Here is a 27,822-nt window from a genome sequence, read left to right on the forward strand (position 1 = left end):
TGGATAGAAAAAACTTTCTAGTTTCATACAACGTTGAAATTATGTCTGTGGGTGACCCAGAACTCTTTCTACAGCGAAATCCATGACAGACAGTGAAAGGTCTGAGAGCGAAGCTCTGGTTTCAGATCAGTTTTTAAGGTCTCTGTCTATCCTATGGAACGACACGAACTGCACCCGCCTTCCCCTGGATGTCAGTAACCAATGAGAAGTGGAATGGGCCTTCTAGGTAGCTCTCAGAGGTTATAAAAGACCAAGGAGTGAGAGTAGCCCCCCTTTCGACGCTCGCCCTTACGCAGGAAGGGACCTCCGGACGCCATTTTCACAGGCTCGGTTATCAACTTGAAATGTATCCGTCTGTAATTTAATTCGATATAGGACTTAGAAATATCATAAGGTAGTTAATTTAAACCGTTTTATAGCAATTTATATCCGTTTAGTGCGATTTTGAGGAATTTCTTTGTTGTGCACTCTGAAACTTTGGACACGTTTTGGGGTCCCGTTCGATCGTTAGTGGATATTTCGAAGGACAGAGGACATCTATCGACCAAAAGACGTTTATAACATAGAAAGGATACATTGCCCTAGAATATGATGGAAGAACAGCTCAAAGTAAGCAATATTTAATATGATAAATTGTTGTTCTGTCGAAATATTTTAAACGCATATTTCGCCATTTTGTTTGGTATAGCTTCACTTGGCGAACCCTGTATTGAAAAGTAAGGATAATTTTAAAAATGTAAATCAGCGGTTGCATTAAGAACTAATTTGTCTTTCGATTCCTGTCAACCCTGTATTTTTTAGTCAAGTATATGATTAGCTTTCAATTAAACTAGATCACTCTGATAGATGACGTCAGACATATTGAGGCTTGATTTCCTAGTATTTTTATTGTGTAACCACGGTTTTGTATGGCTAAATATGCACCTTTTCGAACAAACTGTATATGTATGTTGTAAAATGATGTTACAGGAGTGTCATCGGAAGAATTCTGAGAAGGTTAGTGAAAAAATTAATATCTTTTGGCGGTGATTACGTTATAGCGCTCTTTGGCTGGAATCGATGCTCTGGTAACGTTTGCACATGTAGTATGCTAACTTATCGATTTATTGTGTTTTCGCTGAAAAACGCTTAGAAAATCTGAAATATGGTCTGAAATCACAAGAACTGGGTCTTTCCATTGCTATGCTTTGTCTATTTTTATGAAATGTTTTATGATGAGTAAATTGGTCATACACGTTGCTCTATCTAGTAATTCTAGTGGATTTGTGATGGTCGGTGCAATTGTAAACTGTGATTTCTACCTGAAATATGCACTTTTTTCTAACAAAAACTATCCTATACCATGAATATGTTATCAGACTGTCATCTGATGGTTTTTTTTATAGGTTATTGGCTATCAATATCTTAGTTGAGCCGAATTGGTGATAGCACCTGAAGGAGTAAGAAACTGATGGAGTTAGAATAGTGGTGTATTTTGCTAACGTGTTTAGCTAATAGATTTACATATTTTGTCTTCCCTGTAAAACATTTTAAAAATCTGAAATGGTGGCTTTATTCACAAGATCTGTATCTTTCATCTGGTGTCTTGGACTTGTGATTTAATGATATTTAGATGCTACTATCTACTTGTGAAGCTATGCTAGCTATGCTAATCAGTGTGTGGGGGGTGGGGGGTGCTCCCGGATCCGGGATTGATACTCGTGAAAGGTTAGACATTGGCTCCAATAATTGTTCACTTCTCTCATTGGGGGGCAGAGAAGTCAGACGCAGGAGAGAAATAACTGTGTTTCCAACGGCGCAGTTTATTTACAAAAAACCCCACCGGAAAACATAATAATACAAATCAATGGGTAACATAACCCGACGCACACCAGTACACATACACTTACAATAAACAATCACCGACAAGGACATGAGGGGGAACAGAGGGTTAAATACACAACATGTAATTGATGGGATTGGAACCAGGTGTGATGGAAGACAAGACAAAACCAATGGAAAATTAAAAATGGATCAGCGATGGCGAGAAGGTCGGAGAGAGAACAACTTTGGCGGAAGTCATGAAAGAACCCCCCCCCCCCCCCCGATGCGCGGCTCTAGCAGCGGGTCGACACCGACCTCGGGGACGACCCGGAGGGCGAGGCGCAGGGCGATTCGGATGGAAACGGTGGAACTCTCACAGCATAGAAGGATCCAACACGTCCTCAACCCAGCATCTCTCCTCCGGACCATACCCCTCCCAGTCCACGAGGTACTGAAGGGCCCTCGCCCATCGTCTCGAATCCAGTATGGAACGAACAGAGTACGATGGGGCCCCCTCAATGTCCAGAGGGGGCGGAGGAACCTCCTCGGACTCCTGGAGCGGGCCAGCTACCACCGGCCTGAGGAGAGACACATGGAACGAGGGGTTAATGTGGTAATCGGGGGGAAACTGTAACCTGTAACAAACCTCGTTCACTCTCCTCAGGACTTTAAATGGCCCCACAAACCGCGGACCCAGCTTCCGACAGGGCAGGCGGAGGGGCAGGTTTCGGGTCGAGAGCCAGACCCGGCCTCACTGCGGTGACGGTCTGCGCCAACTTTCTGGTGCAGCACGGCGCGCTGAAGGTGGACATGGGCTGCGTCCCATGTTTCCTCCGTGCGCCGGAACCAGTCATCCACCGCAGGAGCCTCGGTCTGACTCTGATGCCAAGGAGCCAGAATCGGCTGATACCCCAATACACACTGGAAGGGAGAGAGATTAGTGGAGGAGTGGCGGAGCGAGTTCTGGGCCATCTCTGCCCAGGGCACGAACGCTGCCCACTCCCCCGGCCGGTCCTGGCAATAGGACCGCAGAAACCTACCCACATCCTGGTTAGCTCTCTCCACATGCCCATTACTCTCGGGGTGAAAACCTGAGGTAAGGCTGACCGAGATCCCCAGACGTTCCATGGACGCCCTCCAGACCCTCGACGTAAACAGGGGACCCCGATCAGACACTATATCCTCAGGCACCCCGTAGTGCCGGAAGACGTGTGTAAACAAGGCCTCTGCAGTCTGTAGGGCCGTAGGGAGACCGGGCAAAGGGAGGAGACGACAGGACTTAGAAAAACGATCCACAACGACCAGGATCGTGGTGTTACCCTGTGAGGGAGGAAGATCGGTCAGGAAATCTACCAACAGGTGTGACCACGGCCGTTGTAGAATGGGTAAGAGTTGCAACTTACCTCTGGGCAAGTGCCTAGGAGCCTTACACTGGGCGCACACCGAGCAGGAGGAAACATAAACCCTCACATCCTTAGCCAAAGTGGGCAACCAGTACTTCCCACTAAGACAGCGCACCGTCCGACCTATCCCAGGATGATCCGAGGAGGGTGACGTGTGGGCCCAATAGATCAGCCGGTCGCGGACAGCAGACGGAAAGTACAGACACCCAGCTGGACACCGCGTCCAGCTCCCACACTACCACCGCCACCAGGGTAGGCCCAGCACCATGGGAAACGCAGGAGAGTCAATAAGGAAAATACTAATTCTCTCCGTGTGACCCCCCTGCATCACCATGCCCAAAGGAGCGGTGACCTCCCTAATCAACCCTGACCCTAATGGTCGACTATCTAAGGCGTGAACGGGGAATGGCACATCCACAGGAACAATGGTGGATCCCTAAACTATGAGCTAACGCTCTATCAATGAAATTCCCAGCCGCGCCTGAATCAACAACCGCCTTATGCTGGGAATCCAGGGAAAACTTAGGAAACGTGACAGACACAAACATATGTGCAACAGAGGGCTCTGGGTGAGAATGGTACCGGCTCACCTGGGGTGACGCCAGAGCGCCCTGCCTGCTGCCTCGATTCCCAGAGGAACCAACCCGGCACCGACCGGCAGTGTGACCTCTGCGGCCATAGATGGTGCACGAGCGTGAACCCCCTCCGGTCTCCCTGCGCACCGCCACTCCCAGTTCCATGGGTATCGGAGAGGGGGTGTGGGAGGATGGAACCACCAGACCCCGATCTGGACGTCCGCAAGTAGCCAGCAGGTTGTCCAGCCGGATTGACAGGTCCACCAGCTGGTCGAACGTGAGGGTGGTGTCTCTGCAGACCAGCTCCCGACGGACGTCCTTGCGCAGACTGCAGCGTTAATGGTCGATCAGGGCCCTGTTGTTCCATCCCACGCCGGCAGCCAGGGTCCTAAACTCCAGGGCGAACTCCTGGGCGCTCCTCGTCTCCTGCCTCAGATGGTAGAGGCATTCACCCGCCGCTCTACCCTCGGGCGGGTGGTCGAAGACTGGGTGACGGGTGATCTCCTCAAACTGGTCCAATGCCGCATCTCCCTCTCTCCACACGGCGTTGGCCAACTCCAGGGCTTTCCCGGTGAGGCACGAGACGAGGGCGGACACCCTCTCATGACCCAATGGAGCTGGGTGGATGGTGGCCAGATAGAGGTCTAATTGTAACAGAAACCCCCGGACCATTTTCCTGTCAAAATGTAACGAGTACTTTTGGGTGTCACGGAAAATGTATGGAGTAAAAAGTACATTATTTTCTGAAGTAAAAGTTGGCAAAAAATATAAATAATTAAGTAAAGCACAGATACCCCAAATAACTTCTTAAGTAGTACATTAAAGTATTTTTATTTAAGCCCTTTACACCACTGGGATTTTGCCTCTGCTTAGCTGTATTCTGTTTCTTTCTATCCTAAAAAACTCCCTAGTCCTTGCCAATGACAAGCATAATGCAGCCACCACCATGCTCGAAAATATGAAGAGTGGTACTCAGTGATCAGTTGTGTTGGATTTGCCCTAAACATAACGCTTTGTATTCAGGACATTAAGTTAATTTCTTTGCCACATTTGGAATACCTCCCTGGTCTTTATGGTTGAATCTGTGTTTGAAATTCACTACTCGACTGAGGGACCTGACAATTGTATGTGTGGGGTACAGAGATGAGGTGGTCATTCAAAAATCATGTTAAACACTATTGTTGCACACGGAGTGAGGCTATGCAACTTATTAAGTGACTTGTTAAATATATTATTACTTATTTAGGCTTGCAATAACAAAGGGGTTGAATACTTGTTTTCTCAAGACATTTCAGATTTCCATTTTTTATTAATTTGTACAAATTTTGAAAACCATAACTCCACTTTGACGTTATAAGGTATTGTGGGTAGGCCAAAATATCATATTTATTTATTACTTTTTATCCTTTTTTCATATCCAATTGGTAGTTACAGTCTTGTCCCATCGCTGCAACTCCCGTAAAGGCGAAGGTCGAGAGCCACGCATCCTCCGAAACACAACCCTGCAAGCCGCACTGCTTCTTGACACAATGCTCGCTTAGCCAGGAAGCCAGCCGCACCAATGTGTCAGAGGAAACACCACCCAACTGGTGACCGTGTCAGCGTGCATGCGCCCGACCCACCACAGGAGTCGCTAAATCGCAATTGGACAAGGACATCCCGGCCTGCCAGACCCTCCCCTAACCCGGACGACGCTGGGCCAATTGTGCGCTGCCTCATGGGTCTCCCAGTCGCAGCCGGCTGCGACACAGCCAGGGATCATAACCGGATCTGTGGTGACACCTCTAGCACTGCGATGCAGTGCCTTAGACTGCTGCGCCAGTCTTAGCTCACAAAATCTCAATTTAATCCATTTTAAATTCAGGCTGTAACACAACAAAATGTGGAAAACGTCTTGACAAAAGTGCTCCACTGGAACGCGCCCACTCTGAGGTAATCAGTCTCATGGTCCATAACACAGTAATGATAGGTGATAAGCCTACAAAAAGATTGGCAAAAATATTTAGTAAAATGTGGAAAAAGACTGACAAAACAAACAACTAAAAAACACTAAAAGGATCCAAAATTAGAAGGATTAGGCTTAAATAGGCATTCCTACTAAAATAGGCCAGTAGTTTTCAAACCTCTCCTCGGGGACCCCCAGACATTGTAGCCCTGAACTTGCTCACCTGATTTACCTAGGTCGCGTTCCTCTGCTCAGACGTTGTTTGCATCAGCCAATGGTTGTGTGCTAAGTCATCGACTGTGACGTCGGGCACCAGATTGCTATATGATGTGGTTAGCTGATACGTAAAATACCTATCCAAGCACTGTAAGATCTGGTATGCATCAGCAACGCGCCCATGCTGCGTTCATAACCGACTGGGAGGTGGGAATTTACCTTTTGGGAAGTTGTAAATACCAGTTTGATGAATTCCCGTGCTTTGAACTCATTGAGAAATGCTGATTGGCTAAAGATCAACAAGCTGCGTACAAATTATAGTGTTCAAAAACCATATTAATAGATTGCTTTTTAGAAATAATGTTTTATTGTTGCATTTAACTGCCTAAAATGCTTTCATCAAGATCATTTCTTTAGTAGGTGACGTCAGAGGTCACCATGTGGTTGAAGTGGGAACTCATGATGATAGATGAGTTTCCGACTAGTAATTACCAGTTGGAGGGCTGTTCAAGTAGATTTTTCCCAGTTGTATGTGATACGTATATAAATTCCCACTTCCCACTTGGTTAAGTATGCAGCAGTAGTCAAGGGCATGATTATTAGTTGATAAGTTGAATCAGGTGTGGGTAACTGCATACTTGGAGTGTGTCTGAAAGTGGGCGTTGCAAAAGAAGTGGATGGATCAACAGCGATGGGTGTAACATTAGTGGATGGATCAACAGCGATGGGTGTAACTTTAGTGGATGGATCAACAGCGATGGGTGTAACATTAGTGGATGGATCAACAGCGATGGGTGTAACATTAGTGGATGGATCAACAGCGATGGGTGTAACATTAGTGGATGGATCAACATCGATGGGTGTAACTTTAGTGGATGGATCAACAGCGATGGGTGTAATATTAGTGGATGGATCAACAGCGATGGGTGTAACATTAGTGGATGGATCAACAGCAATGGGTGTAACATTAGTGGGTGGATCAACAGCAATGGGTGTAACTTTAGTGGGTGGATCAACAGCGATGGGTGTAACATTAGTGGATGGATCAACAGCGATGGGTGTAACTTTACTGGATGGATCAACAGCGATGGGTGTAATATTAGTGGATGGATCAACAGCAATGGGTGTAACATTAGTGGGTGGATCAACAGCGATGGGTGTAACTTTAGTGGGTGGATCAACAGCGATGGGTGTAACATTAGTGGATGGATCAACAGCGATGGGTGTAATATTAGTGGATGGATCAACAGCGATGGGTGTAACATTAGTGGGTGGATCAACAGCGATGGGTGTAACATTAGTGGGTGGATCAACAGCAATGGGTGTAACATTAGTGGGTGGATCAACAGCAATGGGTGTAACTTTAGTGGGTGGATCAACAGCGATGGGTGTAACATTAGTGGATGGATCAACAGCGATGGGTGTAACATTAGTGGATGGATCAACAGCGATGGGTGTAACTTTACTGGATGGATCAACAGCGATGGGTGTAATATTAGTGGATGGATCAACAGCAATGGGTGTAACATTAGTGGGTGGATCAACAGCGATGGGTGTAACTTTAGTGGGTGGATCAACAGCGATGGGTGTAACATTAGTGGATGGATCAACAGCGATGGGTGTAATATTAGTGGATGGATCAACAGCGATGGGTGTAACATTAGTGGGTGGATCAACAGCAATGGGTGTAACATTAGTGGGTGGATCAACAGCGATGGGTGTAACTTTAGTGGGTGGATCAACAGCGATGGGTGTAACATTAGTGGATGGATCAACAGCGATGGGTGTAATATTAGTGGATGGATCAACAGCGATGGGTGTAACATTAGTGGGTGGATCAACAGCGATGGGTGTAACATTAGTGGGTGGATCAACAGCAATGGGTGTAACATTAGTGGGTGGATCAACAGCAATGGGTGTAACTTTAGTGGGTGGATCAACAGCGATGGGTGTAACATTAGTGGATGGATCAACAGCGATGGGTGTAACTTTAGTGGGTGGATCAACAGCGATGGGTGTAACATCAGTGGGTGGATCAACAGCGATGGGTGTAACTTTAGTGGATGGATCAACAGCGATGGGTGTAACTTTAGTGGATGGATCAACAGCGATGGGTGTAACATTAGTGGGTGGATCAACAGCGATGGGTGTAACTTTAGTGGATGGATCAACAGCGATGGGTGTAACTTTAGTGGATGGATCAACAGCGATGGGTGTAACTTTAGTGGATGGATCAACAGCGATGGGTGTAACATTAGTGGATGGATCAACAGCGATGGGTGTAACATTAGTGGATGGATCAACAGCGATGGGTGTAACATTAGTGGATGGATCAACAGCGATGGGTGTAACATTAGTGGATGGATCAACAGCGATGGGTGTAACTTTAGTGGGTGGATCAACAGCGATGGGTGTAACATTAGTGGATGGATCAACAGCGATGGGTGTAACATTAGTGGGTGGATCAACAGCGATGGGTGTAACATTAGTGGATGGATCAACAGCAATGGGTGTAACTTTAGTGGATGGATCAACAGCGATGGGTGTAACATTAGTGGATGGATCAACAGCGATGGGTGTAACTTTAGTGGATGGATCAACAGCGATGGGTGTAACATTAGTGGATGGATCAACAGCGATGGGTGTAACATTAGTGGGTGGATCAACAGCGATGGGTGTAACATTAGTGGGTGGATCAACAGCGATGGGTGTAACATTAGTGGGTGGATCAACAGCAATGGGTGTAATATTAGTGGGTGGATCAACAGCGATGGGTGTAACTTTAGTGGATGGATCAACAGCGATGGGTGTAACATTAGTGGATGGATCAACAGCGATGGGTGTAACATTAGTGGGTGGATCAACAGCGATGGGTGTAATATTAGTGGATGGATCAACAGCGATGGGTGTAACATTAGTGGGTGGATCAACAGCAATGGGTGTAACATTAGTGGGTGGATCAACAGCGATGGGTGTAACATTAGTGGGTGGATCAACAGCGATGGGTGTAACATTAGTGGATGGATCAACAGCGATGGGTGTAACATTAGTGGATGGATCAACAGCGATGGGTGTAACATTAGTGGATGGATCAACAGCGATGGGTGTAACATTAGTGGATGGATCAACAGCGATGGGTGTAACTTTAGTGGGTGGATCAACAGCGATGGGTGTAACATTAGTGGGTGGATCAACAACGATGGGTGTAACATTAGTGGGTGGATCAACAGCGATGGGTGTAACATTAGTGGGTGGATCAACAGCAATGGGTGTAACTTTAGTGCTCCATTATTGGATAGCTTAATGTTTACAAAGCAGGTTAAGAGAACTGACGTAGCAGGTTAGGATAATTAACATAGCAGGTTAGGATAATGAACGTGGCAGGTTAGGAGAATGAGGTTAAGGTTAGGAAAAGGGTTAGGGTTAGGCTTAGTTACAGTTGTCAACAATCAACTTGTCGTGCAGCCCAATCAGCCACACAAGTGGCAACAAATCTGCCCAATTAGCTGATTCGCTTTCCATACATCCAATTCTGTTGATCCTCCCACATCTGTTGACACGTCCACCTTCAGACACACTCCATGAATGCAGTTACCCACGACCCTATGAGCAATTACAACACTGGCTAACTGTGATGGCTGCTTCTTCTTCTTCTTCTTCTTCTTCTTCGGTATCATAGCATTCGCACATTTTGTTTGTGCATGCCGCCACCTACTGTGCTGTAGTGTGTGGTCAATCACGTTACATTTTGTGATAAAAAAAGTAATAATTGCACCACCCAATAACTCTACACCTATATACAACTATTTCATAAAAATAAAAAACACCACCCCATTCCACTACTATGACCCTAAACGATGCTACACTAGGCCGACGGCCTGGGAGGACGGGACTCTTTCATTCAACACCTTGTAACTCTTCTGCAGTATAACCTTGTTATACTGCACATACCACAACATATCTTCTGTCATTTATGTTTCTTTTCTGCGGTACAGTTATTAACCATGGCAATGAATGCTAAGAAGCCAACCTTACTGAAGCACATCTTCGTATCACTCTGTATTGGCCTAGGCCAGTGGTCACCATCCAATGGTAGACCTATAGGTGCACTTGATTTTCTCTCTTGGCCTGCTGGGTAGGAGGAATTCTAATTCAGATACATGAAATGGTTAAAAATGTGAATACTTTGCCTTCCCGGCCCTAGAGCTGCTGAATCAAGTGCACCTACCGCTAACAGAGCGGGGGGAAAAACAACATCTGGAACGCAAGGCTTTATCTTAGTTTTTTTTACAGAAATGTTTGGTGATCGACTAGGAATGCCTTGGAGATAGACCAGTAGCGATCGACCGGTTGGTGACCGCTAGCCTTACCTTGAACCATCCTTCTCTACTCTCTTCACTGCCTCAGCTTACTACACATTCAGTTCTACTATGACCCTGGCAACCTCAACCTTTCTCTCTCGCACTGGACACTTCTGATCCCTAGCAACACGGGCACCCCAACAATTGCCACATTTTTACTACACATTCCTTTGTCCCATGCTCTCCTGCACACACCTCACATCTTGTAATCTCCCTCCTATTGTACACACTGCTGCGACATGACCTTGGCATCTGAAACACCTTAGTGGGTTTGGCACAGAAGTTCTCAGTGGATAACTGACAGATCCTAACATGACTTTATCAGGTAAAGACTGCTTCAAAAAGGACAGAAAATGTCATCTCAGTTTCATCACACTCGCATTTCAGCTTACATTTCAGTTGCTCCACCTCAACACGTAATGACACCCCAGTAAAAGGCGCCCTGCTCCGGAGAGCAAAGCAAGTCACAGGTCTTGTCCCTAGTCACATGACGCAAAGCACCTGCTCCCTCTGGATGGAAGAAACACTTCGAGCTATCTTCACCGATTTAACAGTACCCAACTTCTTTTCTACCCAGCCTGAGACTACGTATGGATCAGTTAAAAAGCAGGGATCCACTTTTTCCAGAAATGTTTCTCCCACTGGGCCCGAATCATCCTTTGCTTGACCATCGGGGCGAGACTTGGACTTGAAGGTCTTCACCAGATCTATCACCACATTTATGAGCCATCAGAGCCAGCAGAATACGGTTTGAAGTACTTGGCGCCATTCTTCCTCAACACACATCTTCCCACTGCACTCGGTTCTTCTCCTTCTTCCTTGCTGCCCATAACCATGTCTATCCGTTCATCGTGCACTTGCCACACCTTCATCTGCTGAATTGCTTGCAGAGCACGCACTGATGGCGTTTCTCCAAAACCCAACTTCTGTTTGTTAGCTCAATTTACAAGTCTGGCTATCTTCTACTCTCCCCTGTATCAGCTGAGTATTAGAGGCGCCCTAACGGTGATCACTTCCTCAACACAGGTATTTATAGGACCTCGCACATGGCCACACTTCTGGAGCCTACCAACTGGCCCACAATCTATGGGACAAATCAAATTACTTAAAAGAAGTAAACTGAGGCATGTACCATAATATAATCACTAATCTAAATCATTAATTAAATAGGATAACATCCTTTTGCCATATATACAGTACATTTGAGTAGGAGTACACATATTGACAATATTAATTATTAGCATCACATGGGCCTGATCTCAAACATATCCGAACATTGGAGCGCGCAGATAGGCCTAATTCTAAACAAAACAGAAGAGTGGAGCGCGCAGATAGGCCTAATTCTAAACAAAACAGAAGAGTGGAGCTGACCTGCCGGTTGAAGCACAGCAGAACAAAATAAACAGCAATATGATTTTCTTTTGGAATGACGTATAAAGCAAACCTTTACCTCGTAAGTGTTACCAAGCGCTTAAGAGCTGCTTGACATTGCATCCAAGTAGAAATAGCGGAGATAAAATAAGGAAAGAAACAAATGTTTGCTTGACATAATAAACTGCCAGTATTAGCAAACTAAAACTATGCTGTAAATTAACGGTAAAGGTTTAGAAAACTCTATTGTAAACACATGCATTGCAGGAGGATGATTCAATAGAGGCTGAACGCTGGGACTATGGAATGGAACTACCTTGTCTCAGGATTGTAAGTTGGTGGTTGAAGTTATCCCTCTAGTGGTGTGGGGGCTGTGCTTTGGCAGAGTGGGTGGGGTTATATGCTTCCTGTTTGGCCCTGTCCGGGGGTATCATCGGATGGGGCCACAGTGTTTCCTGACCCCTCCTGTCTCAGCCTCCAGTATTTATGCTGCAGTAGTTTATGTGTCGGGGGGCTAGGGTCAGTTGGTTATACCTGGAGTACTTCTCCTATCTTATCCAGTGTCCTGTGTGAATTTAAGTATGCTCTCTCTAATTCTCTCTTTCTTTCTCTCTCTCGGAGAACCTGAGCCCTAGGACCATACGTCACGGCAAACCGGGCATGATGACTCCTTGCTGTCCCCAGTCCACCTGGCCTTGCTGCTGTTCCAGTTTCAACTGTTCTGCCTGCTGTTATGGAACCCCTACCTGTTCAACTCTTAATGATCGGCTATGAAAAGCCAACTGACTTTTATTCCTGATTATTATTTGACCATGCTTGTCATTTATGAACATTTTGAAAATCTTGGCTCTCTCTAATTCTCTCCTTCTCTCTTTCTTTCTCTCTCTCGGAGGACCGGAGCCCTAGGACCATACGTCAGGACTACCAGGCATGATGACTCCTTGCTGTCCCCAGTCCGCCTGGCCCTGCTGCTATTCCAGTTTCAACTGTTCTGCCTGCGGTTATGGAACCCCTACCTGTCCCAGACCTGCTGTTTTCAATTCTTAATGATCGGCTATGAAAAGCCAACTGACATTTATTCCTGATTATTATTTGACCATGCTTGTCATTTATGAACATTTTGAAAATCTTGGCTCTCTCTAATTCTCTCCTTCTCTCTCTCTTTCTCTCTCTCGGAGGACCTGAGCCCTGGGACCGTGCGTCGGGGCTGCCGGGCGTGATGGCTCCTTGCTGTCCCCAGTCCACCTGGCCTTGCTGCTATTCCAGTTTCAGCTGTTCTGCCTGCGGTTATGGAACCGCCACCTGTCCCGGACCTGCTATTTTCAACTCTTGATGACCGGCTATGAAAAGCCAACTGAAAATTATTCATGATTATTATTTGACCATGCTTGTCACTTATGAACATTTTGAACATCTTGGCATAGTTCTGTTATAATCTCCACCCAGCACAGCCAGAAGAGGACTGGCCACCCCTCATAGCCTGGTTCCTCTCTAGGTTTCTTCCTAGGTTTTGGCCTTTCTAGGGAGTTTTTCCTAGCCACCGTGCTTCTACACCTGCATTACTAGCTGTTTGGGGTTTTAGGCTGGGTGTCTGTACAGCACTTCGAGATATTAGCTGATGTACGAAGGGCTATATAAAATAAACTTGATTTGATTTGAACTATTCAGAAATGGTGAAATGTGCGTTGGGGTGGAGAAGCTCGACTTCAACATCACAGAGATGTGTTTTCAGGTAGGCTAGGATTTGAGCATGCAACCTATAGCACCAGAGGCAGATGCATACACTTATCGGCTATCTCCGTCCACAACACCCTAGCAAAACCGAAAACCTACTTGAAGGTAACAGTGCTCACTGTTGCACCAAGTGGCTGGTTTACATGTCACCGCTCAACGTCCTCAAACATGGATGGACATTGAATACTGACTCGTATCACGGGTGACTTGGCTGCAAAAAAAGTTGAAGCATATGCTGCACTCGTGAATAGAATTGGAGTGCCATTTATAGTAAATGGTGTCCTACCTGGATCAAGTCATTGACATAAATAGCCAATTAGGCTTACATAGAATGACTGCATTTAGAAATTGCATGCATGTGTTTGTGTATGAGGGCGCGTGCGTGTCTCCTTGTGTGAATGTGTGTTACTGTTTACTTTACCACTCTCGACAGTCACAGACTGTCACCCACACGCAGTGAGAATCTGGATGGTTTTAGTCTAGCGGCTGTTCGGCTACAGGAAAGCTGGGTTTGGTACGCTTTCAGAAGCCATAAAGCCCAAGAAGCCTTGGGACATGCAGGCTGATGGCCAATGGAAGCAGCCCACAGACAGAAAGTGGCGGCTGAGGAAACCAGCCCAACAACATGGCCAACCTGTGTGCTGTTGCAGCAGCAACATTGAGGGCAGTGTGAGATGAGATCAGTGTTATGAGGTGCGAGCTGGTGATGGTGAGAGGAGATAGAGAAACAGAACCACAGAGTAAAAACCAAGCTGACAGGCCAGGTATAGGACAAGGCTGTTCTCATATCCCACTGGAAGATAAATGTAATTTGGGGTGAAAACAAACCTTTTATGTGCATCTTGTATCTCATCCATATTCACCAGCCTCATCCACTTCAGACAGAACATCAGGGAGATGTTGGTAAGGCGTTGGAGTTTTCACTTCTGCACATCTCAAGAAGCTCAATCTTGTTTACATTACATTTACACTGTAAGGTATTTCATGGAACTGGATGTTTTGAGCAGCAGTAGCATCTCTCTCCCCTGAGTGAGGCCTTCCTTCCCCATTGAAAGCTGCCAAAGAAATGGAAGGCGGGTGGAAACCGGCAGCATTTACATCCTGGCACGCTTTGTATGGCTCCTTTGAACTGCTGGCTTTGATAATAAATAAAAGGGGGCAGGCGCCAGAACACAATGTAATCTAATCAGTAATGTAGAAGTCCTTCATTGATAGTGTACCTTCTCAACACAGGGACACATAAGGTACTATTATGTGGAAATGGTTGGAGTCTTACTGTAAAGTAATGTTGTTGGAATCAGGTGTCCTCTGAGATGCCCACTGCCTGTAATTTAGCCTCGTCCTGGGTCACCTGTCTCAGGAGGAGAAGGAGAGGGTGTACTACATCAAATCAAATCAAACTTTATTTGTCACACGCACCGAACACAAGTGTAGACCTTATCGTGAAATGTTTACTTACAAACCCTTAACCAACAGTGCAGTTCAAGAAGAGTTCAGAAAATATTTACCAAATAAACAAAAGTAAAAAAGAATAAAAAGTAACACAATAAAATAACAATAACTAGGCTATATACAGGGGGTACCGGTACCGAGTCAATGTCCCGGGGTACAGGTTAGTCAAGGTAATTTGTACATGTAGGTAGTGGTGAAGTGACTATGCATAGATAATAAACAGTGAGTAGCAGCAGTGGGGGGGAGTTAATGTAAATAGTCTGGGTATCCATTTGATTAATTGTTCAGCGGTCTTATGGCTTGGGGGTAGAAGCTGTTAAAGAGCCTTTTGGACCTAGACTTGGCGCTCCGGTACCGCTTGCCAGGCGGTGATGCAACCGGTCAGGTTGCAAATGGTGCAGCTGTAGAACATTTTGAGGATCTGGGGACCCATGCCAAATCTTTTCAGTCTCCTGAGAGGTAAAAGGTGTTGTCATGCCCTCTTCACGACTGTCTTGGTGTGTTTGGACCATGATAGTTCATTGGTGATGTGGACACCAAGGAACTTGAAACGTTCGACCCGCTCTACTACAGCCCTAGCGATCAGCTAACGGTAATTACGCATTAATACATCTAGCTACAGATTTTATGGCTTGGATTCAAAAGGGGTCTTATTGCCAAATGTACTGTATTATGAGTTTCTGCTATATCCCTTCTCAGGGACTGTTTTATTGTAGCCTTTAATGTGATGGAGTGGTTGTGATGTAGCAGGCAGCAGCACCAGAGGGGGCTATCGTTGAAATCCCAGTTGAGTCACTATTGATATTCCCTTGGCTCGGAGGACAGGCTTTTATGGATTACTCCTGTGAACGAGACCTGCATAACGAGGTAACAACATTAGTTAGACAAGCAGAGTGAGATACAATTATTCCGGGTAAGTGTCACCTGTAGAACAAGAATGCATCAAGCCAGAGAATAGATAATCACACATCTATTTGAATGTGATTGTAGCTTAGTCTATCTATGGCTTTCTACTTGAAACCTTCAGAAACAGTATTCTGTCTGTCAGGCATACATCAAGTGAATGATTCTCAGCATGACTTGATAAAGCCCCCTGCAGCGTACATAATATCTTTATCATGTGTTTAGCTCAAGCCTGAGGAATCGTCTTCACAAAAGCCTTTATGGTGGAAGAGATAGGGAAAATGCATCAACCCATATTCTATAACCCTCTCATTCTGATTGTTGAAAGTGCTTACATTCTGACAAACTCCATCAAATCTACTTGCTCTTCAAACCAAGGCCTACTCCCCCTTGGTCTTCTTTGCAGGGAGTTGTGTGATGCACATCCATTTGTGATGTATAATTAGATCCTAGCTCTGTCACGATACCAGAATTTTGACTTCGATACCAATACCAGGTTTAGTGTCACGATGCTTGATACAATCACAATACTCAATTCATCAACGATACCAAAATGATACCGCTGCAAAAAATAAGGCATATTAGTCAAAGTCACAGAATTGCACTTGATCCAGACAGATAAACTCAGCTACTGCTCTGTTCAACCTTTGGGCATCTTTTGAGTTCAATATCATTACTTTCAACTTTTTTACATCTACATTTTTTACATTTACATCTAAATATTTATATTTTTCAGAGCACCAGGTATGCATTAATGAATCAATTATACAATCATATAATCAATTAATCAAAAATATCAACATAATGATAATCATTCATGGGAATGGTACATTTCTATTGATAAACTGGGTAAATTAAGATGTAGCCTAAGCCTATTTACAATACAGGTGAATGCATATTCAATAAAAATATGAGCATGCATTAAGGTATTGAGCTTGTTTTGGTTGATTTCATGGGGCTACAGACGACAAACAATCTGTTTCCCTTCCATTTGGGATTTATTTTATTCTACTGAACAGTTGCGTAGAAGTAGCTTAGAAACACGAAAATTGCTGTTTCGTTGAATGCTGTATGACTACAAACAGTTAGAAGTCGGAAATTTCAGTTTCCTAGTTCGGACTAGCACTTGAACCGGCCAATATGTGCATGAATTGGACCATTTTCCTGTCCTGCTAAGCATTCAAAATGTACTTTTGGGTGTCAGGGAAAATGTATGGAGTAAAAAGTACATTATTCATTTAGGATTGTAGTGATGAAAAAGTAAAAGTTGTCAAAAATATAAATAGTAAAGTGAAGTAAATTACAGATACCCCAAAAAACTACATACTGTAAGTACTACTTTAAAGTATTTTTACTTAAGTACTTTACACTGTTGCCCGCTACTGAACGTGTAGCACAGACAGAAGTGGTAGCACAGACATGTCACAGGGGCTATAAAACTGAAACATCCGTTTAGAACATTTTCTGACCACCAAATATGGTAATAAGAGGAAGTCCAGTCATGGGTAGAGGGAGAGGATGGAACTACGGGAAACTGGGCGTACATTCTGCAAATTTTCTTATCGATGAAACGTCTGATCTCAATGTATTTTTCTGTTCCCACTAAGTTTTATAGACTTGACGCTTTGCCAAAGTTGCAAAAAATTGTGTTGTTTAGAAGGACTGTAAGGTCGAATTGAGTTTGTGCACACTCGCACTTCAAATAGGCGGTGTTCCCTAACCTAAATACGAAATACATGCTACAACGCACCAATAGGATCTTGCTAGCGCGTGTTTGGCTTTGTCCACCTCCTTGCTTGTTCTGCTTCATTTGCTCCCACTGTAAATGACACAGATTAACTATCTTGGGTTAGTTATAAATATCTTTGAGTATAGTGTTTTTTAACGCAAGATGGAAATCACATTTATTTTGGGAGATTGCCAAATGTGAATTTTTCATCCAAGGCCGGTTACATATGTTGTTTCAAGTGATAATTAAACATGTTTTGTTTCGTTACTTTTTTCTCAACTTGTTTCTCTAACTTTATAGTTATTCAAGCTAGCTAGCTAATGTTAGCTAGCTAAAACATAGGTTGATTGAGGATACCACTGTTGCTAGCCACCTCCACCTAATAATTATAATAAAAACAAACTTCCTTACCATCACAATAAACTTAAATGGGAGGCAACAGTCATATAATATATCTGGTTTAACAAGCAATGTGTATTGTTTAACTTTAGAATTAAAATAGTACTAATTTATGGGTTACAAGTTGCTAGCTGTACCCTTCTTCTGTGGTTTGGTAACTTCCTGTTCTTCGACGGACACTGGCTGGACTGAAGACGAAAACAAAGTTTGGAAAATGTCAAAGTATGCAGAGTCCTTCTCGCAAAGGAGCCTTCAACCACAAGGGGGCGTTGCGATTCCACTCTGCTATGGATGTTCTCATTAAAATGCATGACATCCGGTGCCACGTGACTGAGTGCTTATGAGTAATGTGAACAAGGCTTATGCCGCGTTCAAATGCTAGTCGAAACTAGGATAGTCAGAAATTTCTGACTTGATGTTTCGTTGAACGTGTATAACTACAACCAGTTAGCATGTCGGAAATGTCAGTTTCCTAATTCCGACTTGCACGTGAACGTGGCATTAAGGGGGACATCGGCTGCGCTGATACAGACTTGATCCGTGAGACGTATTTCATGTTCTAGTATTGAGAAAGTACCGAAGTTTCAGTATACCGTGCAACACTATAAGATCCATATAGCCGTAGTGTTGTCTGAGAGCTCAGTTAGCTAGTTTGTGTTTTCAGATGTTTCCCCGTAGCGCTGAGCTCGGTCGTTACTTGATGCAGCATGAATCCAGATGGCCACTTAAAGCTTGCAGGACAAACTTATGATTTGGTTTGACACAGCAAACTGTGGCCCACCCCATTTGGAGTATTGTTACTGTGTCTGCTAGGCTAACCCACAACAAATTCATGACATGTTATTGTGGAGTCAATAGTACATCAACAGTTACTTTTGATCGTCAAGTCTTGACCCCTTTCTCTATAATGGTCATTTAGCATGAGTAGTTAATGCACTTGAGGCCTGCTGCCAGTAAGTCTTAATGACTACATCAGCAGCAGAACTGCAGACGCTGTATTCCTTGATCAGTTAGGGGTGTCCAACATTATGCTTCGTCCACACAAATTCAGAGAAATCAATGAGTGTGGAAGTAAACAGTGCTTAGAGTTCAAACAGCCGTAGAAGAGAGTGTGTCTCTCTATCTGTCATTGCATGTTTTCTTTCAATTGAGGACTCATGAATATCTTATTGCTGGGGCTTCGTACAATGCCAGGTTAGTAATAACACATTTATCAACAGAAGAACTTTTACATACTTATGTGAAGATGGCAAGCTCTTTGCTTTGCCCTTTAATGATAGCATCTCAGAGTAAATTCTGTGTGTCTTGAAAGAAAACATGGAAATGATTAAGTGTCTTTATTGCACCATCCAGATCTGAACAAATTTCAATGCCTTTCGCTACTTGTATTTGATTGATCTCAAATGTCCAGGTAGCATATTTTCTCTATGTAACTCATCAGTCATTGATGGGTTTGCTAATATAATTCTCAGGTCTTATCTCAAATCAAATTAAATCAAATGTTATTTGTCAAATGCGCCGAAAACAACAGGTGTATATCTTACAGTGAAGTGCTTACTTACAAGCCCTTAACCAACAATGCAGTTTAAAAAAATACAAAAAAAGAATAACAAATAAAAGTAACAAATAATTCAAGAGCAGCAGTAAATAACAATAGTGAGGCTATATACAGGGGGTACTGGTACAGAGTCAGTGTGCGAGGGCACCGGTTAGTTGAGGTTATTGAGGTAATATGTGCACACTCGCACTTCAAATAGGCGGTGTTCCCTAACGTAAATACGAAATACATGCTACAACGCACCAATAGGATCTTGCTAGCGTGTGCTTGGGTTATTGACTATGCATAGATAACAGAGAGTAGAATGACTATGCATAAATAATAGAGAGTAGCAGCAGTGTAATGGGGGGGGGGGCAATGCAAATAGTCTGGGTAGCCATTTGATTTGATGTTCAGGAGTCTTATGGCTTGGGGGTAGAAGCTGTTTAGAAGCCTCTTGGACCTAGACTTGGCGCTCCGGTACTGCTTGCCATATGGTAGCAGAGAAAACAGTCTATGACTAGGGTGGCTGGAGTCTTTGACAATTGTTAGGGCCTTCCTCTGACACCACCTGGTATAGAGGTACTGAATGGCAGGTAGCTTGGCCCCAGTGATGTACTGGGCCGTACACACTACATCTAGGTAGTGCCTTGCAGTCGGAGGCCGAGTAGTACCAGGCAGTGATGCAACCGGTCAGGATGCTCTCGATGGTACAGCTGTAGAACCTTTTGAGGGTCTGAGGACCCATGCCAATCCTGAGGGGGAATAGGTTTTGTTGTGCCCTCTTCACGATTGTCTTGGTGTGCTTGGACCATTTTAGTTAGGTGATGTGGACACCAAGGAACTTGAAGGTCTCAACCTGCTCCACTACATCCCTGTCGATGAGAATGGAGGCGTGCTCGGTCCTCCTTTTCTTGTAGTCTACAATCATCTCCTTTGTCTTGATCACATTGAGGGAGAGGTTGTTGTCCTGGTACTACACGGCCAGGTCTCTGACCTCCTCCCTATAGGATGTCTCATCGTTGTCGGTGATCAGGTCTATCATTGTTGTGTCATAGGCATACTTAATGCTGGTGTTGGAGTCGTGCCTGGCCCTACAGTCATGAGTGAACAGGGAGTACAGGAGGTGGACTAAGCATGCACCCCTGAGGGGCCCCCGTGTTGAGGAGCAGCGTGGCGCATGTGTTGTTACTGACCCTTACCACCTGGTGGCGGCCCGTCAGGAAGTCCAGGATCCAATTGCAGAGGGAGGTGTTAGTCCCAGGGTCCATAGCTTAGTGATGATCTTTGAGGGCACTATGGTGTTGAACGCTGAGCTGTAGTCAATGAATAGCATTCTCACATAGGTATTCCTTTTGTCCAGGTGGGAAAGGGCAGTGTGGAGTGCAATAGAGATTGCATCACCTGTGGATCTGTTTCTAGGATAATGGTGTTGATGTGAGCCATGACCAGCCTTGCAAAGCACTTCATGGCTACAGACGTGAGTGCTACGGGTCGGTAGTAATTTTGGCAGTTTATCTTAGTGTTCTTGGGCACAGGGACTATGGTGGTCTGCTTGAAACATGTTGGTATTACAGACTCAGGGAGAGGTTGAAAATGTCAGTGAAGACACTTGCCACTTGGTCAGCGCATGCTGAGAGTACACGTCCTGGTAATCCGTCTGGCCCTGTGCCCTTGTGAATGTTGACCTGTTTAAAGGTCTTACTCACATCGGCTGCGGAGAGAGTGATCACACAGTTGTCCGGAACAGCTGATGCTCTCATGCATGTTTCAGTGTTACCTTCCTCGAAACGAGCATAGAAGTACTTTAGCTCGTCTGGTAGGCTCGTGTCACTGGGCAGCTGTAGTAGTAGTCTGTAATAGTTTGCAAGCCCTGCCACATCCGACGAGCATCGGAGCCGGTGTAGTACGATTCGATCTTATTCCTGTAATGACGCTTTGCCTGTTTGATGGTTCGTCGGAGGGCATAGCGGGATTTCTTATAAGCTTAAGTAACTCTTGAACCTTTCAAGCTAGAGACACCAGACCAACTTTCAAATGTTCAGGCTATCAGATCCAATCTATCAATCGATCAATCTGACCACAACTACTGACCACAACCACACAACTACTGACCACAGCCACAAACCTACTGACCACAACTAATGACCATAACCACACAACTACTGACCACTACTGACCACCCAACAACTGACCACAACTACTGACAACACAACTACTGACCACAACCACACACATACTGATGAAAACCACACAACTACTGACCACACAACTATTGACCACACAACTACTGACAACAACAACACAACTACTGACCATAACTACTGAACAACACTACTGACAACAACTAGTAGCCACAACTACTGACCCGAAACTACAAAACTACTGACCACAACTAATGACCATTACTAATGACCACAACCACACAACTACTGACCACTACTGACCACACAACACCTGACCACACAACTACTGAACCACAAATCTACTGAACCACAGCCGCACAACTACTGACCACAACTACTGACCACAACTACTCACCACAACTACTGACCAAGTCCACCCTGTTGGGCCCAAAGAAGCTACAACACAACTACACAACTACTTATCACAACTACTGACCACAACTACTGACTACAATGACACAACTACTGACCACAACTAGTGACCACGTCCATACTGAGGGCCCAAGGAACCTACAGCACAACCATACAACTACTGACCACAACTACAGCTCTGCTCTGCACTAGCTCTGGTCGTGGGCGTAGTTAGCTGGCTCTGGTTCGCACTAGCGCTGGTCTAGCTCTGTTCTAGCTCTGGTCTGCACTATAAATTATAACTACTTAAATGTGCATACATTAGCATATAATACCCACCAACAATAATTGTAACTCTTGAACCGTTCAAGCTAGAGACACCAGACCAACTTTCTCATGTTCAGGATATTCCATCTTATCGATCAACCGATTGATCAATCACTCCAATCAATCAATATTTCCATCAATATTGTTTTCCATTTAGGCTACAAGTCCAACTTTCTAATGTTCAGGCTATCCTAACTTGATTAGTTTTAATACTTTATAAAGGATAAACTATAACTGTAGAAATGTGCACACATTAGCATAAAATAACACACCAATAGTAACTAATGAACTGTTCAAGCTAGAGACACCAAACCAAATTTCATATGTTCAGGCTATCCTTCCGTATTCTATCCAATTAAACAACTGATCAATCAATCTTTTTCAAGTCACTATCATTACTACTGCAGTCAATACCACTACTATAACTTGTTTCAAAACCATAAATCCACACCCCATTTTCTTCAGGAAATATACTTTTCTAGTTTTAGCCTAACTTCTGTCATTCCATGTTTGCAATGTTTGCATTTCTTTCATAAATTTCGTGGAAGTCCCAGCTTTAAAAAAAACGAATGTATGACATAGGCAGCAATGGAGATAGAGTTGCATTGAGAGTATTATGCTGTAAGACTGATTGAGCGGTGGTTGCAGTGATCCCACTTTGGGGTCTATCACTGCCAGGACATGATTTATAGTTCTCAAAAGTTCTCAAAACACTTTGAGGTTTTGAGGTGTAATGATGCCCTAAAGGTGTCACAGTAGATCTGTAAGAAAGGCCGTGGTTGTAAACGTCAGTGTGTCACTCTGCAGGGTGAGATGTTTTTCCCCCTGATTGCACACGATTTCATCAGCAGGCCTTTCTGTTTTATCTCAACAGTGGTAGCTGACTGTGCAATGCTGTCAATATAATGACTTTTACTAGTTATGGAGGAATAACGACATGTTAAAACAAAATAATATGTTTCATTTGTCTCTAGTCTGAATGCCTGTACATTTTAATCAAAAGACAGATTACTGTGTAGATCACACATACAGCCATATGTCCGTCTCTTTGTAAAAAAAATCTCATAGGATACTGTACTCAACATCTTCATACGAAATGTGTCTTTTCAGCCCTTTATGTGAGCTCAGGGATCAGGCAGCAGTTAAACTGCTTTAGCTTGTCAAAAAGGCTTCTCAGCAGAGGTGTGTGGTTGCCAAGAGAGGAGGGAGGTTAAAATGCATGACATTTCTTCCCGAAAGATCAAGTGCATTACATTTTAAATTTGCTAAAAAAAAATCTCCAGGTTTGTGGGGCATTTGACAGGCAAAATCAAACAGCGGCATCCGTTGTCATGGATTTCTGTTGTGGCTTTGATTCATGTTTTGAGATGTACATGAATCTGGGAATCATACAATGTCAGTGGTTATATTCCAACCATCATATCAGATATGCTTTGGTCTTACAGTTGTAAAGATAATCTATGAATAATTGGACTAACCATGCCTAAATCAGGCTGCCAGGTGCCAGTCTGTTGAGTGGGCAGTGACTGACCCAGCTGGCACCAGATAATAATGTGGGCAGAGCGCTTCACAGGTAATGCAATCCCAAAGGGCAGTAAATCGAGTCTGTATCTTTTATTTCATGTTCACAAAGGTAAACAAAGCACTTTGGCTGCAATCAGCCTGGCATCCTGTGACAGATGAACAGTTCCTGACTGTGGCTTTTCTTATTATTTAATTTGTAATATTATTTTTAATCAAGATCAGCTTTAAAAACATCTTCCTCAGTTTCCTGCCTGTGGACACTCCACTGTGAGTGACGTGACTTGTGTGTCTGCCAGTCCCATTCCCAGGCCAGCAGAGGGAGGGGGCTGTTCAGGAGAGGAGTACTTATGCCCCTTCTGCTCTCCACTCCATGACAGTACAGGTCTGTTGGAAGGGGTCACGCCCCTAGCCTAAAAAGGCAAAGCAGAATACAGCTGGTGTGGCTAGCTCTAAGAATAACCCAGGCAGGGCAGAATAGCCTGTGCTAAGGTTACATTGAAGCCCCCCTCCTGTCCTATATGCTTCCTGATCTACACCCATCATGGGCAGGGAAAACTTTTAGGCTGCATCTGCACCTCTCCTCTGGCCAGCCCTGGAACTTTTTTCCTCCTCAACTTTTGCTCTCCCCCTCCTGGACTTTAATTGACCCTCTTCAGAGAACCTACGTGACGGTGACCCTTTGGTATATTTATCCTTTTTCATCTTCAGGGGAATTGAACATCCAGTCCAGACACCAGTTGTAATATCTTTTGGTTGTGGCAGTTCTTCCTTGTAGGGGCTCTGTGCATGGACTCATCCTCGACCATCAGGACTCAAACAGGATTAGTGAGGTGGCAGTCCATGTTTTTTTTCTTCTCTACAACAAGTCAAAAAAATAATTTTCCTAAGGGATTAATTGCTGAAATTACATATTCAAACCAGCATGACTGAGCGAGTCGAAGGTACAGTATCGACACAAGTCTAAGTATGTCTTTACATTTTACTTCCTTATTATAGGTAACTTAATTTGTAACATAGCTCAGCATACATTTTGGAACCTGCTCTGTAAAGGAATCTCATGATTGGCGGCTTCTAAAAATACTGGATATCATGTAGCATATCATATTGGCTATTTGCTCTGCAGCCTTGAAATACTTGTGATGATGGCACGACTTTAAGTGTCTTGCACTTAAGGTGCATAATCCACCTCCATTATTACTGTTACAGGGATTCAAACTAATAATTATTTCTGGTGTACCTAGTTTTCCCTCAGTCAGTTCGAGTACCTGGCTCAGATTTTATTTAACCTGAGCCAGGGTGACAAAACTTAAAATTGACCTAGGAAGGGACTATTTTGAGAGCACCCAGGAGAGGATAAAATCAGATCAGTTTTGTTGGCTGACTCTATCTGACTCTATTACTGTCCTGAGATTAGTTGTCATGGATGTCTACTAAGGGTTCCCAAGACAGGGACGTCAACTTCAGACAGCAATGGGTCATGAGAGAGGGAAAGTAGATGTGTTGGAGCTTCATACATGTTTAACAGCACAGCATATTTGTGTGATGTATTTCATCACTATTCCCTCCACACTACTCCTGGAATCCAGGATAATACCATACTGTGAATACCATTACTGTAACCCTGACAAACACACTCAAGTGCACATACTACACACACACACACACACACACACACACACACACACACACACACACACACACACACACTGACACTGTTCAAGTCACAGTATGACTTGTGTATTGTTTTTTGTTGAATCAAAGTGAGAGGAAGCCGGACATATGGTGTCTGTCTGCAGAGCCTCTTGAGTCAGCAGTATGAGGGGACATGGGTACCCAATAATCCCCCTTGGCTGACAACGGGGTGCAGGCCATGGTGAAGAGACCCAACAGGTGGCCTGATCCCACACTGGGTCAGGCTGGACAAATACACATGCACAAGCACATGCACACGCTCTCTCTCTCTCTCTCTCTCTCTCTCTCTCTCTCTCTCTCTCTCTCTCTCTCTCTCTCTCTCTCTCTCTCTCTCTCTCTCTCTCTCTCTCTCTCTCTCTCTTTCTCTCTCTCTCTCTCTCTCTCTCTCTTTCTTTCTTTCTTTCTCTTTCACACTCACTGACCTACAGTATCAGTCAAACGTTTGGACACACCTACTCATTCAAGGGCTTTTCTTTGTTTTTACTATTTTCTACATTGTAGAATAATATTGAATACATCAAAACTATGAAATAACACATGGAATCATGTAGTAACCAAAAAAGTCATATTTGAGATTCTTCAAGGTAGCCAACCTTTGCCTTGATGACCGCTTTGCACGCTCTTGGCATTCTCTCAACCAGCTTCATGAGGTAGTCACCTGGAATGCATTTCAATTAACAGGTGTGCCTTGTTAAAAGTTAATTTGTGGAATTTCTTTCCTTCTTAATGCGTTTGAGCCAATCAGTTGTGTTGTGACAAGGTAGGGGTGGTATACAGAAGATAGCCCTATTTGGTAAAATACCAAGTCCATATTATGGCAAGAAGGGCTAAAATAAGCAAAGAGAAACGACAGTCCATCATTACTTTAAGACATGAAGGTCAGCCAATACAGACATTTTCAAGAACTTTGAAAGTTTCTTCAAGTGCAGACGCAAAAACCATCAAGTGCTATGATGAAACTGGCTCTCATAAGGACCGCCACAGGAAAGGAAGACCTAGAGTTACCTCTGCTAGAGAGTAAAAGTTTGTTAGAATTATTAACTGCACCTCAGATTTCAGCACAAATAAATGCTTCACAGAGTTCAAGTAACAGACCCATCTCAACATCAACTGTTCAGAGGACACTGTGTGAATGTGGCCTTCATGGTCGAATTGCTGCAAAGAAACCACTACTAAAGGACACCAAGAAGAAGAAGAGACTTGCTTGGGCCAAGAAACACGAGCAATGGACATTGACCGGTGGAAATCTGTCCTTTGGTCTGATGAGTCCAAATTTGCGATTTTGACTCATCAGACACAGAGTAGGTGATTATCTCCGCATGTGTGATTCCCAGAGTATGTGATTGTCTCCGCATGTGTGATTCCCACCAAGGAGGTGTGATGGTGTGGGGGTGCTTTGCTGATGACACTGTCTGTGATTTATTTTGAATTCAAGGCACACTTAACCAGCATGGCTGCCACATCATTCTGTAGCGATACATCATCCCATCTGGTTTGCGCTTAGTGGGACTATCATTTGTTTTTCAACCGGACAATGACCCAAAACACACCTCCAGGCTGTGTAAGGGCTATTTGACCAAGAAGGAGAGTGATGGAGTGCTGCATCAGATCACCTGGCCTCCACAATCACCTGACCTCAACCCAATTGAGAGTGTTTGGGATGAGTTGGACCGCAGAGTGAAGGAAAAGCAGCCAACATGTGCTCAGCATGTGGGAACTCCTTCAAGACTGTTAGAAAAGCATTCCTCATGAAGCTGGTTGAGAGAATGCCAAGAGTGTGCAAAGCTGTCATCAAGGCAAAGGGTGGCTACTTTGAAGAACTTCAAATATAAAATATATTTTGATGTGTTTAACACTTTCTTGCTTACTACATGATTCCATGTGTATTATTTCATAGTTTTGATGTCTTCACTACTATTCTACGATGTAGAAAATAGTAAAAATACAGAAAAACCCTTGAATTAGTAGGTGTGTCCTAACTTTGACTGGTACTGTACATGCATTCATACACATGCATGCACACAAATCATGATGGCTGGAGCAACATTTCAGTCGGATACTATCTCTGTCATGGGCCGATTCAGAGAAAACACCGGAGACCATGTCGCAAGCCAGGGCTTCTCTCTGATTAGCACCGACCTGATTTCACAGTGTTACAGGAGCATATACAATTTGAGAAAATGAACACTGCATTCTAACTACTGCAGCTGCACAACAATCAATGGCTTGTTCTGACCTAGTCTGCCACATTCTGATAAATCGATGAGTAGCCTTGTCAAATGAATGGCGCACATAAAGGTCATATATTTTGTTT

General features: G+C 44.2%; 1 protein-coding gene across 41 annotated transcripts in view; it reads left to right on the forward strand.

The window, feature by feature from the left end:
• The first annotated feature begins 19,008 nt into the window (after nucleotides 1–19,008).
• The window catches only part of LOC139556277 (proteoglycan 4-like), a 71,564-nt gene continuing 62,750 nt past the window's right edge, over nucleotides 19,009–27,822 (forward strand). For 11 of the 41 annotated variants that reach the window (XM_071370023.1, XM_071370027.1, XM_071370035.1 and 8 more), the window contains exon 1: nucleotides 19,017–19,085. In XM_071370023.1, coding sequence (XP_071226124.1) covers nucleotides 19,049–19,085 — 37 coding nt within the window. In that variant the 5' untranslated portion in view covers nucleotides 19,017–19,048. Of the gene's footprint in view, nucleotides 19,086–24,198; nucleotides 24,781–27,822 lie in introns of those variants that run through there. The other 30 variants (XM_071370013.1, XM_071370030.1, XM_071370024.1 and 27 more) reach the window with 7 other exon arrangements.

This window comes from Salvelinus alpinus, chromosome 27, assembly GCF_045679555.1.
Source record: "Salvelinus alpinus chromosome 27, SLU_Salpinus.1, whole genome shotgun sequence".
NCBI classification, from domain to species: domain Eukaryota; kingdom Metazoa; phylum Chordata; class Actinopteri; order Salmoniformes; family Salmonidae; genus Salvelinus; species Salvelinus alpinus.